At 54.0% G+C, this 13,545-nt stretch overlaps 2 protein-coding genes across 6 annotated transcripts in view; one reads left to right on the top strand and one right to left on the bottom strand.

Annotated features, from left to right (window-relative positions):
• Nucleotides 1–9,283, top strand: part of CPSF4 (cleavage and polyadenylation specific factor 4, 30kDa) — a 26,079-nt gene extending 16,796 nt beyond the window's left edge. Inside the window, exons 3-8 of one of the 5 annotated variants that reach the window (XM_011985797.1) lie at nt 489–641; nt 2,636–2,731; nt 3,086–3,179; nt 4,572–4,644; nt 6,268–6,360; nt 8,327–9,283. In XM_011985797.1, the coding sequence (XP_011841187.1) occupies nt 489–641; nt 2,636–2,731; nt 3,086–3,179; nt 4,572–4,644; nt 6,268–6,360; nt 8,327–8,395 (578 nt within the window). In that variant the 3' untranslated portion in view covers nt 8,396–9,283. Of the gene's footprint in view, nt 1–488; nt 642–2,635; nt 2,732–3,085; nt 3,180–4,571; nt 4,645–6,189; nt 7,259–8,326 lie in introns of those variants that run through there. The other 4 variants (XM_011985796.1, XM_011985794.1, XM_011985795.1 and 1 more) reach the window with 4 other exon arrangements.
• The window catches only part of LOC105543725 (pentatricopeptide repeat-containing protein 1, mitochondrial), a 53,691-nt gene that overhangs the window by 34,499 nt on the left and 5,647 nt on the right, over nt 1–13,545 (bottom strand). The window contains 1 exon segment of the mRNA XM_011985799.1: nt 11,996–12,103. Within this exon segment, the coding sequence (XP_011841189.1) occupies nt 11,996–12,103 (108 nt within the window).

Here is a 13,545-nt window from a genome sequence, read left to right as displayed (position 1 = left end):
TTTTTTTGAGAGGGAGTCTCGCTCTGTCGCCCAGGCTGGAGTGCAGTGGTGGGATCTCGGTTCACTGCAAGCTCCGCCTTCTGGGTTCATGCCATTCTCCTGCCTCAGCCTCCCGAGTAGCTGGGACTATAGGCGCCCAGCTAATTTTTTTGTATTTTTAGTAGAGATGGGGTTTCACCGTGTCAGCCAGGATGGTCTCAATCTCCTGACGTCATGATCCGCCCGCCTCGGCCTTCCAAAGTGCTAGGATTACAGGCGTAAGCCACCGCACCCGGACATGAGTAACTATTAAAATGTAAAGTGTCTGTCAGCGTACTGCCTCAAATCATGTTGCCTTCTGTGAGGCAGACCTCTGCCCCCTTGCAGGACATGATGCCCTCAGGTGGCTCCAGGAGTTAGGAGGTGAAGATGCCTCAGCTTCTCTATGCCCTGTCCCCTGGGCTCAGGGTGGCCTCTCTGCTGACACCCTGTCCCTATCTTCCCGGCAGGGGGCATGTGTCCGTTTCGCCACATCAGCGGTGAGAAGACAGTTGTGTGCAAACACTGGCTGCGTGGCCTATGCAAGAAAGGGGACCAGTGCGAGTTCCTGCATGAGTATGACATGACCAAGATGCCCGAGTGCTACTTCTACTCCAAGTTCGGTAAGGCACCTGGAGCTCTGGAGGCTCTGCTGAGAACCAGGGTGCAGAGGGGTCTGTTGGCTGCCCAGTGCCCACACTCTCTCTGCCTGCTTTTCCCATCTTTCCATTCTCAGAGGAGAAACTTGGGCAGAGCCTGCCAGCCTCAGCCAGCTTTTAGGAGACAGCGTGGCTATTTTCTGCTCATCTCTCTCTTTTTTTTTTTTTTTTTTAAAGACACAGGGTCTCGCTATGTTTCACATACTGGTCTTGAACGCCTGGGCTCGAATGATCTGCCTGCCTCAGCCTCCCAAAGTGCTGGGATTACAGGCATGAGCCACTGCGCCAGACCCCTTGCATTCTTTTGGAGTGCTTCAGTGTTTGGAGCTCTTTCAATCACTCTGGGATCTGAGGCTAATGAGGGTGACCCGGAAGCAGCGAGTTGTGCAGCTGGCTGCATTATGTCCGTGGTTGGTTTCTGTCCACATCCACCTTCTCCCTGAAACCCACTTCTCCCTACAGTGTGGGAACTGCCTCTCAGGCCGGAGCTGGTTCCTTCTCTCCGGGAGCCATGATCCTGGTGACATTTCAGCCATCCTTAACAGTCCTTCAAAATAGCAGCCTCAGATGTGTCTTCTGGTAGCACCAAGCTTGCCTTGAGCCCTGCTTAGAGAATGCGTGGCCTCAGCTGCCCTGAGTGGCCTGCGTGGAGAAGCGGGAGACCGGATGGAGTCGGTGGGGCTGGCACAGAGTCTGGCAGAGATGTTGTGCTCCCTGCTGGAATGAGTCCCCAGGGTCCCTGCTCAGGTCTGCACTTCGTGGTTTCCCAGGAAGCAGCTCTGTGGGTCAGCATGAGGCTGGCTCTAGTCCTGGGCAGGGAGCCCGGCAGAAGGCCAGAATCCTGCAGGGAGCCAAGGGGTACAGGATATGCTTCATGCTTTCAAAGCACTGCTTTTGGAGGAGACATTATTTCAGCATCCCAATAGGTGTGGCCTGCTGGCTTATTAATGAGAGCTGTGGCTTGTTTTGTGGAGGTGGCATAAGCTGAGAAGAAATAGAACCCAAGCTTCCCAGCTCCCCAAGTGCTGTCCTCTGCCATTGTGCAATGTAGCATGTTCCCCCCTGACGCCTTGCCCATAGCAGCACTGGGATGGGGCAGTGGCCTCCCATCTGTCCCCAGAGGCAGCAGCTGGCTCTCCTGGGCAGGCTTTCAAGGCACCGCTATCCAAGTGGCCTGGGGGTCGCTCCTTCCTTGCTGACGGCCCTGGTGCGGGACACACTGTGTGCAGCTTCTGTCACCTGCACCACAGACATTGGGTTGAGGGCCTCCTTTCTAGGCACTGGAGGGACAATGGTGAAGAGGTCCTTGCCCTGTGAATTCTTCACTCTTGTGGTCCAGGGAAAGATGTAGCCGATAAGCCATGAGACGAACAGAGAAGAAATTACTTGTGACAAGTGCTCTGAAGGAAGGAAACCATGACCAGAACCTTGAGGCAGAGTGGTCAAGGATGAGGGGATTCCTGAGCTAGGAGCGGAAGACTGAGAAGGGGCTGGTCCTGGTGCAGGGGGACCCATGTGACTGGGGGGTGGCAGAGGCGGAGCCTGTGGGGGAGCCTGGGGAAGGAGTTTGCATCTCCTTAGAATTTTGAGCACAGTTGTTAACGTGGATTGGAGAAGGTGAGCCAAGAAGCAGGCAACTACCCAGGAAGGCAGTTCTCAGTGCTGGTGGTCCCTGGGGCCCGCTGCTTCGGAGAGGGCTAGGTCCACTAGTGCTTCTCCCTACCCTTGTCCCAGCTCTTAGACATGAAGAGCCAATCAGAGTGGAACTTCCTGGTCTCCATGGGTGCTTTTCTGTCACAGCCCCACTGCACAGGAAGCTGGGGCTCAGAGACACTCTTCCCTGGCTCTCAGGGCTCATCAGGCCAAAACTGGACACCAGAACCTCTTTTCCTTGGATGAAGCCAAGGTGGGCCTGGCCCCGGCCTTCCTAGTGGCCTCACGTCTGAGTTTTCCTGCAGGAGAGTGCAGCAACAAGGAGTGTCCCTTCCTGCACATCGACCCCGAGTCCAAGATCAAGGACTGCCCTTGGTATGACCGCGGCTTCTGCAAGCACGGTAGGTGCCAGGGTGAGCTGGGCCCCTGGCAAGAAGCCAAGTCCTCCCTTCTCTGCCTACATGACCCTGGAGGCTGCCATCTGGTCTACCTGGGACATTTTGCCCTACCTGTCCCAGCAAAACCTGACATTCTGCAGCTAGCGGCTTGCTCATACCCCTCATCTCCCTTGACTCTCCCAAGAATGCTGGGTGGGTGGTGGTCCACCTGCATTTTTGATAAGGAGGCCAGTGTTGGGAGGTGAGGTCCCTGCCCCCTGTCTGCCATGAATGGGGGACAGCCAGCATTTGAAGCCATGCTCCAGCTCTCTAACTGGTAGAGGGGATGTCTAAGTGACCAGACACTTGGCTCTGCAGGTCCCCTCTGCAGGCACCGGCACACACGGAGAGTCATCTGTGTGAATTACCTCGTGGGATTCTGCCCAGAGGGGCCCTCATGTAAATTCATGCAGTGAGTAGCCAGCCGCTCTGCCCTCTACCCTCTACCCCAGCTCCCAGCCCAGACCGTGCTGCCCTCTGTATCTTCCCTGGGCCACCTGGGCTTTGGTCACTGTGTGATGTCAGTACTAGAGCCAAGGGTAGGGGCAGGAGATAGGGAAGTAATCCCTGCTTATGGCCACCAGTGCTTCCTGAGCCCAGAGGTGGCGCTGCCTAGACCCATTTCTTGGGTCATGGGCCATCTGGTAATCTAATGGAAGCTGTGGGATACAGACACACATGTAGCCTTGCATATCATTTAGGGAATTTGGGGACTTCCAGTTAAGAACCTGCACCCTAAAGGAAGGAAACTAGAATTTCAGTCTCCTATGTGGAGGCTCAGAAAACCCTGAGCTTGGGGTTTCACATAGAATAAGTAGTCATCTAACAGTGAGGGTAGGAGAGAACACACCCATTTCACACAGCAGCACACTGAGGCACAGGGCTTGGTCCCTGGCCAGGGGCACATGGTCAAAGGCAAGTCTGGGCCGGGTGTGGTGGCTCACACCTGTAATCCCAGCACTTTGGGAGGCTGAGGTGGACAGATCACGAGGTCAGGAGTTCAAGACCAGCCTGGCCAATATGGTGAAACCTGTCCCTACTGAAAATACAAAAATTAGCCAGGCATAGTGGTGTGTGCCTGTAGTCCCAGCTACTTGGGAGGCTGAGGCAGAAGAATCACTTGAACCCGGGAGGTGGAGGTTGCAGTGAGCCAACATCATGCCACTGCATTCCAGCCTGGGCGACAGAGCGAGACTCCATCATAGTTTAGATAGATAGATAGATTAGATAGATAGATAGATAGATAGATAGATAGATAGATAGATAGATAGATAGATAGGATAGAGCGAGACTCCATCATAGTTTGGATAGATAGATAAGATAGATAAGACAGATAAATAGGATAGATTAGATAGGATAGATAGATAGCAAGTCTGTGAGCCTCTGAAGATCGGTTTTAATTCTTGCTCCATGGGGTTAGCACCCCTCTTCTGGCTTCATTGTCTTGTCCTTGGAGCCCAGTGCCCATCTGTCACTTTGCTTGTGGACCCGGGCTTCCGCCTGGGGTGGCACTGGGGCTGCAGACAAGCCTCCCCTCCTCCTGGCTGCCTCGCCCACACTGCTGAACCTGCAGTGTGGGCGAGTCAGTTGTGTTCTCCACGCCACTCCCTCGGCCTCCCAGGAGCAGAGCTGAGTGCCAGCCCCACCACATCCATGCAGCTTGTGTCAAATCACTTTGTGCTGGGGCAGCTGAGTGTGATTTTCCTAGAGCTGGAATTTAAGAGCATGGCCTAGCTTCTCTCTTCTCATCCCCCGTCCCCGACTCCTTCTCTTGTTCTCATCCCCTCTGGCTGCTGGTGACCAGCCCTCGATTTGAACTGCCCATGGGAACCACCGAGCAGCCCCCACTGCCGCAGCAGACCCAGCCTCCGGCAAAGGTACCGTGCCTGGCCCTCCTCGGTAGGAAGGAAGTGCCTTTTCTCCAGCGAGAACCTCAGTGTCCCCCGGGGGTGCAGTCTGCCTTAGACCCCACTGCAGAACTTGGGAGAGAAGGGGCGTCTCCCAAGTTCCTGCAGAAAAGTCAGGGGCAGAGCCATGTGTATCTCCCTCGAGAGATGCAGGGCCTCTCACCCTGGAACCTCAGCAAGGCCAAGCGCAGCAGCAAAGTTGAGGCGCCATGCAACCAGCCACCCATTGTGAGATGGGGCTGCCTGGCACAGCAGCGTCTGCCCCAGGAGCCGGCCTGGGCACCATGTCTGCGCCCGGGGAGCTGGCATGGAGCCGGCCTGGGCAACGTGTCTGCTGCTTTTGCTCCTGGGCCAGACCCTTCGTTTTGCAGATAGGGGAACTGAGACTTCCAGAGCGGGGGGACTTGCCTGAGGCAATGCCACTGGACAGGAGCAGGTGTGGCAGCAGAACTGACCACTCTGGCCAGCACCGCCCCTGCTCCTGTGGAGTGGAGGCTGGGAGGAGGGGTGAGAACAGGCCCAGCTGGCTCCAGTTTTCTAGATAAGGGGCCCCGCAGCCAAGCAGCTGGTCCGACCCCTCCAGCCCAAGGAGGGAGGGAAATGCCATAGACACATGCCATCTGCAGCAGCCCCTCAACGCCAAGGGCACCCTGAGTTTGGTTATGGGAGTCGGGGGTTGAGCCAAGAGGAAGGGCTGGCATCAAGGCAGGGCGGGCATCAGGCAGGGTTCCCAACAGGCCCACCAAGCCCACCCACCTGAGCCCAAAGCCTCACCTCCTACCCTGCTGGGCTCTGGACTGGCTGCCAAAGCCCCACCAGCCCCGCTAAGTGCTAGAGGCTGAACAGCCAGGAGAGGATGCAGTGGATACAGCTGCATGGAGGCCAGTCCTATTGAACTCTTGATGGGGAAAGCCGGGAATTCCAGGTGTAGGTGCAGCCGTGCCAACCTGGGGGTTTTCTAGCTCGGGTTCTGCACTTATGGGCCAGAGCCAGGAGCCCACGGGTCGGGAGGAGGCCCTGCTGTGGAATCCCTACCCCAGGAGCCCTGGCCCTCCTCCTGGCGGGGCTCCCTAGAGGAGGGTCCTCTCAGCCCGAGAACGCAGCTCAGTGTGTCAGGCTCCAACTGTTTTTCTGTGACTTGCTCGCCGTGTAGGCTGCTAAACATCTGGCTGAACCAAGCGTTCATCCTGACCTGAAGCCAGAACCTCAGAAACCAAAGTAAGGCCTGAACATGCCCTCGCCCCACTGCCCCAGAGACCTCCTCTTGTCTCCTTGATGTTTTGTTTTCTATTTTATTTTTCGTTTTTGTGTGTCTGCATGGTGTTTTTCGGGCAGTGGCTTCTGCCATCATCACCAGATGTTTCTCTGTTGCCCGCTGTCCTGAGCTGGGCCGTCGTGGAAGCCCTTCTTCCTGCCGTTTGCGGGACGAGTCCCGCCCTCTTTTTTCCTGTCCCCATCGGTAGTCTGCGTGCACGTGTTTTCCACAGTAAAACCGTGTTGTGTAACTCTTTCCAGCAAAGTAACAATCCGCCATTACAAAGGTCGTCCTCCTTGATCCAGTTAACGAGTCAGAACTCTTCTCCCAATCAGCAGAGAACCCCACAGGTCATCGGGGTCATGCAGAGTCAAAACAGCAGCGCGGGCAACCGGGGACCCCGGCCACTGGAGCAGGTCACCTGTTACAAGGTGAGTCCCTGGGCTGGGGGATGGGGTGGGGTCTTCCCTTACTGTCAGTGGCCATTCCCTTATGCCCCATATGTTTGGTGAAATGAGAAAAGTGAAAACATTCGTTTTTGCTGATTGTAAGCATAAAGTTACAGTCTAGTTACCCATCCACTATGGTGGGCTAGAGACTGTCCTATTTCCTACCACACCGCACTGAGGCACAGTAAAGGATGGTGAGAACGCCTGCCCAGTGAATGGATGGGGCCTGCAGGCAGGTGAGGGAAGCCCCCAAGAGGGTGGGAACAAAATGGAAACACTGATCCAGGGAAGGGTAAACCCTTGGAGCCGCTGGCTGTCCTGAAGGCATCCTCGGATCCTGCAGGGCACATCCTAGGAAACAGGACACTGGGTTACAGCACCCCCGTCCCCATCCCCTCCCCCAGTACATAAAATGGACTCAGGGGAAGGGTGAGCTTAAAGAAACCTCCTCGAAAACTGTCCTGTTCACTCTTGGCTCTGTGGGAGGCGGGGAAAGAGAAGGGAAATCTCTTCATAGTTTGATGTTGTTGATGAGTCTGGGCCTATATTCATGTCCTTGGTTAAGGCTGGAAAGTTACAAACTAAGTTTTCTAATCTAAAATCGCCCCAGGATTGGTATGCCCCTGGCACCTGGCAGGGGCAACCCCCAGTACTCTTGGAAGAGTATGTTCTCAACCCAAGGCACACACAATTCCTACGTGGAGTTCTGAAGAACGAGTCCAGATTAGAAATCACAAAACAGGCTGGGTGTGGTGGTGCATGCTTGTAGTCCCAGCTACTGAGGCTGAGGTGGGAGGATTGCTTGGGCCCAGGAGGTCAAGCCTGCAGTGAGTTATGACTGCACCACTGCACTCCAGCCTGGGCAACACAGTGAGACTATTGTCTCAAAAAAAAAAAAAAAAAAAAAAGCACAAAAGTGGGACTGTGTATAGAGCAGACTTAGCTGTTATCTTGCCGCCCTGTAATCCCAGCACTTTGGGAGGCCAAGGGGGGGTAGATCACAACAAGGTCAGGAGTTCGAGACTAGCCTGGCCAACATGGAAGAAAGAAAACAGGGACTGCGGAGCCAGGGAATAGAGCTGGCAAGAGTGCTGGGTATTGACTGGGCAGAGCCCCTCGGGGTAGCAGGGACTGGGGGGTGGGTGTCAGCAGACAGTGCCCCCAGCTGCCTCCTGACCCTTTTGTTCAGTGCTTGAGGCTGCCATTTAAGGAGTCACAGAGTAAAGAGAAACTACGGAAGGGCCTGGATAATCAGGATGGGATGAGGCAGGGTCAGGGCTGGATTTGGCATGTGGCTCTGCAGGCTCCCCTTATAAGCATCATCCCATCTCTCTCATCCTGTGATCAAAACCTGTCCCCAAGGTAGCTTAGACAGGTGTGTCACAGCCACAAGGAAAAACGTTGGGTACAGCCCACCTTCTGTCCCCAGCACTGGTTCCCAAAGGGAGGGGAGGCTGGGGCACTTCTCATGCTGTTCCCTCCCGTCTCCTGCCAGGGAACCCCAGACCTTGGCTCAGAGGTAAGTGACTGGCCTGTGGTGCAGAGGGGCTTGGTCCCCAGACGGGGTGGCGGAGCTCAGGTGCCACGGGCTTCTCTTTGTCCTGCTACCCACTTGGGAGTCCCTCCCTGGGCAGGCCCTGTGTCCATGTGGGAGAGGTGTGGGCCTGAAAGAGCCCCTGCAGGGTGCTAGCAGGTCGCCTTCTGGTGGCCTGTTCTCCCTCGCACCTGTGACTTGCTGGCTAGTTTCTGCACCACTGCACTTTCCATCCTGAGCTCCCTCACCCTCCAATTTGAAAAAAACTGTACCACTGAGAATTTCAGAGTCCTGTTCCGACTGGGGACTTGGTGGATGACTGGGGATTTGGTGGGCACTGCCTTAGTTGAAAACTGCATTTGAACAGTGTTATTGTCTGTCTCTCCTCTTCCCCCCACTTCCTGCTCTTCCCAGTGTGGCGAGAAAGGACACTACGCCAACAGATGCACCAAAGGGCACTTGGCCTTTCTCAGTGGACAGTGACAGCAGCTGGAGCCAGCTCCGAGCAGCCCGGGGGCCCCGCTGTTGGGAGTGTGCATTTAACTATTTCATGCGCTTATTGGCGCGACTGTGGCTTGAGCTGGCCCGCAGGCATGTGGGTTTCATCGCTCTGAGGGGCCACGCCTGTTAGTTTTCTATTATTCTGCCGTAATATTTTTTGAAAAAGGGACAAGTGTCCTGCTGGGTCCCTGCAGTCGACATCCTATTTGGCGGGGCATCGATGCCCCCTTTCTGGATCGATGCCTCCTTTCCGGGACTCCCGGCACGAGTCCCCTCATCCAGGGAGGGAGGAAGCTGCTGGGGAGGGGCTTGGCTAGGCAGTTCTGTGTGGCGATGGTTTTCCCCTCATTAAACACCAGTTCTTGGTGACCGCAGGGGCTGGTAGGTCATTCAAAGCTGTGGCTGGCTCACGCCTGCTTCCTCCCTCCCTGCCCTGCTGAATCCTAAAGCTGTGCCTCTATGTGATTTGAATGAGGGAGCCCTTCAGGGCAAATTCAGGTGCCCCCATTGCCTCAGACTGGCCCTGGTCCCAGGTGGCAGCGGTTGAGGAGGGGTGCAGGGCTCTCAGGCCTGAGGTTCTCTCCTCTGGGCTTAATTTTCTCTTGGGGTACGCTCCTGACAGAGTTTAAGGTGTCCCTTGAGCTGGAGCTGCAGACCTTTAAATAGATGGCCCCTTCAGATCATCTGTGCCTACCTCCTGCCCACCAGGCGTCTACACTCACTCAGATGCCTGTGGCATGTGGAGGAGACTGCCTTGTCCTGAGCCTGGAAAATGTGAAACTGTCTCCTGTCTCCTGCTGGGCATGTGGGCCTGGCCACGTTCAATTGCAAGAACAATTTTTATGAAATGGATTAAAGCTTGTTTTTTAAGCCATGCCTCATTACTTAAGGTTCTCATGCCAAGCCTCTTACACTGGATGCAATCACAGCCTAGCTTTCTTGTCCCTTTCAACAAATGTCAATCTCACAAAGGGAAGTGCAGCTGCCCAGAAGGCCTTTGTGCAAGCAGCTGGTCAAGTCTGGGAGTCTGACCTGTGGAGCCAGCAGGCAGGTTCTCCACCTCAGCTCAGATGTCAGGTGGCCCCCATTTCTGGAACACAGCATCCCACCCCCAATGAGGCTCTGATGAAGGGGAAGAAGGAGGGGTCGCCATGGCCCCTCACTTTTCCCCATCACTCCCATCCCACTAAGCCTGCTAGAGAAGCCTCCTCAGTCGGAGGGCCACACTCTGCAGCATGGGCATTAGTGCTGCCTGAGGTCTCTCCAGACAGTGCCGGGACACCTCACCCTGTAGCCCTTGATGCCCCAGGGTGATGCAGAAATGAGATGAGAAAATATCCGGGCCGTCTAAAAATCCCCTGCCTAGAGCCACAGGACAGCCGGGGTGGGGTCTGGTACTCTCAGGCACACAGGCCTTTGTGTTACACCATAAAAGGTCAGCCAACTAAAGGCCAGAGTGTCTGCGAATGCACCTGTCCATAGCACTCATGGCAGGGGACAGACTTCGGCACTGCTGCTGCAGGAAGGTCTGGATGACACCCTGCCCTCCAGGGAGCTGGGACACAACCCAAGTGGTGGTCTGGGAAGTCCACAAAGGCCTTCACAGGTCAATGCCCTGGAAAGACAACCTCCCCCTACCTTGTGCCACAGGAGCCCCTGGAGCATGGGACAACGGCTACGGCAGGCAAGCAGCACACGTACCAGTCATCTTTTATTTGGAGGTTAATTCCCATTAGGACATGAAAGGATTCAGCAACGATCGAGATTGTGTTCCTCATGGAGGGGCTCAGGCCAAGGTCATGGGGTCGGGGGTGGTGCATAGCGTGTCCTCTTCAGTGGTATTTGCGGAGCCGCTCGTGCTCTGAAGTCAGGAAGGCAAGATGGTAAGTATCTTACAAGGTTACAGTGAAGGCACGGCATGACAGGAAGCAGGCTGAGATCACACACAGCCTTCCTGAGAATTCCCTTCAGAGATGACCCACGACCCGCCTGCCGGTGTCTGCAGAATCAGCAGACCCGGGGGGCACAAAGACACCTCAGGAGCCAACCTGCCACCTGGCCAGCTGCTTTCTTTCCAGAAGGAACAGAGGGAACACCTGCTCAGACAAACAGCCCTGAGAACCCGTCCTTCAGAGGCAGCACCGCCCTGGTGCAGCAGAGGGGGAGTGAGGTGGGGGTGGGGGGTGTACACGACACTGTCAGAAACAGTCTAGTCAGAGGACGTCAGCAACACTTCCTGCCAATCTCCCACCAGACAAGCTCCTCTCGAGCCTCAAAGCCGGAACAGCCCTGCTTTTCTGGGGTACCAGATTATCCCACTCAACTCATTTCTCTTTCTGCATTGGCTACTAGGAAGATCGCGCCAAATTTTCACAGAGCCTGCTGTATTTTAAAGAATGCTTCTAAGTATTCTCTTTACCCTGACTTCATTGTGATTTTCCTGTGTTCTTGTCACAATTTTCTCATTCAAACAATATCCCACATACTGTACTCTGATAGGTCCCTCCAATTCTTTTAGGTGGAAACATAAGGGATTTACTAAAGGTCTCTCAGCCTCAGAAGAAGGTGGGCTGCTGTCTCTAATGAAATCAGTCACCACCACCCTCTCTTGGGAAACTTAAGGCAAGATGCCGCAGAGGCACTCACTGAGATGCTTGTAGGAAATGCTGTAGTTGAAGAGCACGTAGCATGCTAGCACCATGGTAATCCCCGAGATGCTTCCCTTCTTCACGTTAATGTACTTGTTGTAGTACCGGTAGTAACCTGCAAACGCAAGAGGCGCTCATTGCCCTGCTGGGCTTCACATTTCAGTGAAGTTGAGCACACAGTTGAGTCTGGCTGACATTCAGGGACCCAGTCCTGCTCTGGCTGTTTAAGCCCCTTGCCCTGCATTCACTGGTTGATAAAGGTGATAAGCACAAATGCCAGTAAGGTCTCCAATCCCCATAGCCTAAACTATAAGCACATACCAGCTCCTGAACTAGGCCCACCTGGATTCCACCTCTCCCCTTTGGCCTTGATCTTGTAGCCTCCTGAGTAGCTGGGACTTCAGGCACGCACCACCACACCCAGCTAATTTTTCTTGTGTGATTTTTTTATAGAGATGGGGTCTCTCCACATTGCCTAGGCTGGTCTAAAACTTGGCTGAAGCAATCCCCCCGCCTTGGCTTCCCGAAGTGCTGGGATTACAGGCATGAGCCACTGCACCCAGCCAAGATAGGCCATTTCAAATATTTGTCCTGGAAGTTCTGGCAGGGAGGTGAGCATCATATTATAGACTAATGCCCACTATGGTTCCAATTCATTTTCCTCTTAAAGAAGTCTTAGAATTTCTCTAAGAGGCAGACGTACTGATTCCAAGCAATAAGAAACACGTTCTTGGCTGCAATATCTCAGAGCCAGCCTTTGAAAGCGCCAATCAACCATGGAGGTCCAAGGCCTAGCCACCCCTCCCTGTCCTCTTCTATATAACTTACTGCTTTCAGACAACAAGACCTTCGTCGCCCAAATTAATTCATGGCAAAAAGAGACCTGAAGACCCAGAGATTTGCTTTCATTTACACACATCCACAAGGCTCTGACCTCTTTGAAATGCTCCAAGAATGCCACTAGGGCTGAAGTCCCGCATCAAGATCCAGCTTGGCAGCTCCCCCAGTTTGACCTCCAGAAGTTTCTTGTCCTTCACTGGTACTGAAACGGAAGAGTGAGAAAAAATACCCACTGAATAATCTCCCAGTAACACACATGGCATCCTTTCCTGTCACTACTTCAACTATGCAACAATGGTGCATAATGCAATTACACAGAGGCTGCACATACAAAATATTACAAAGAAATACGTCACATCAAGCCCACTATTTTAAGCCTGAGTCCACACAATAGCAGAACTGCTACAGCGTCAGCTTTATTAACCAACAGGACGTCTGAGTAACAGCTTGCTGGGAGTAACTCCAGAAAAGGGTCTTGAAGAAAGTAACGTGGAGGACAGGAAAGACTACTGCAAAGCTAACATTTACTTGACATTATTAGCTTATTTCATCTTCACAGCAAGCAGTTCATGCCTTTATCTTACAGGAGGGGAGGGGGGATAGACTCAGAGAGGTTGGGCCACGTGACCAAGGTCACACACACAACGTGGGGGCAGGACTGGCCCCCCACGTTCCTGAAGCCAATATGAGAGTGCCCTGTCCAACCCTGGGGATGCGTGCCTGGAGAACGTACTAGAGGGGATGTGGAAGGAGAGCGGCATGACGGTGGCCCCAAGTGTCTCACTCAGACTTGATGTACTTGTTTACTGGGGAAGGGCTTCAAAGAGCATCTGGGTTCACATAGCTGCCAGCCTCCCCAGATGGGCCAGCCCGAGCAAGTATAATGAAAGAAACCCAAGGAATTTCCACCTCCAGCATCCCGGGACCACGGACGCCAACAATTTCCAGAGATAAAAATAAGAGATTACACATTCCGAGAAGTCAACTGACTTAGGAAAAACCACTCCAAATGACTGAACGGCCCCAGACCATATTCCAATGGGAGTCTGAGAACAAGGAATCAGAAGAATTCCTGGCTGACACTGCACTGTCCTCACATTTGGGCCCAGGAGGAGACCACAGAGGGCCAGGGAGTGGGTGGGCCTGTGGGTGTCAAGGAGATGCACTTAAGGAAGGAATGGTCTCCCCTGTTCTCCCTGCAAAGATTTTATTTATTTATTTATTTATTTATTTATTTTTAAGAGACAGGGTCTCGCTCCATTACCCAGGCTGGAGTGCAGTGGTTATGCACAGGTGTGATCACAGCTCACTGCAGCCTCACTGAGCTTCCTGGACTGAAGTGATCCTCCTGCCTCAACCTCCTGAACAGCTGGGACTACAGGTGTGTGCCACCACACCCAGCTAATGATCAGTTTTAAAAAGCTTTTAGCAGGTGTCCTATTGAGGGCAAAGAGTCTAGGACCACGGTGCCTTCTCAAAGATAACCACAAGAGGAGCCAGATTAAATCATTCCAAGGATTTCTTCTCCATTTTGGGATCAAAGGAAAGACTAAGGCTCTGTCAGGACCAGCCTCAAGAGTCTGCAGAGGGAGCCCGGGCACAGTGGTTCACACCTGTAATCCCAGCACTTTGGGAGGCCAAGGC

The sequence above is a fragment of the Mandrillus leucophaeus genome, unplaced genomic scaffold (genome assembly GCF_000951045.1).
Source record: "Mandrillus leucophaeus isolate KB7577 unplaced genomic scaffold, Mleu.le_1.0 Scaffold29, whole genome shotgun sequence".
Lineage (NCBI taxonomy): Eukaryota > Metazoa > Chordata > Mammalia > Primates > Cercopithecidae > Mandrillus > Mandrillus leucophaeus.
This window is presented reverse-complemented; position numbering and strand designations above follow the sequence as displayed.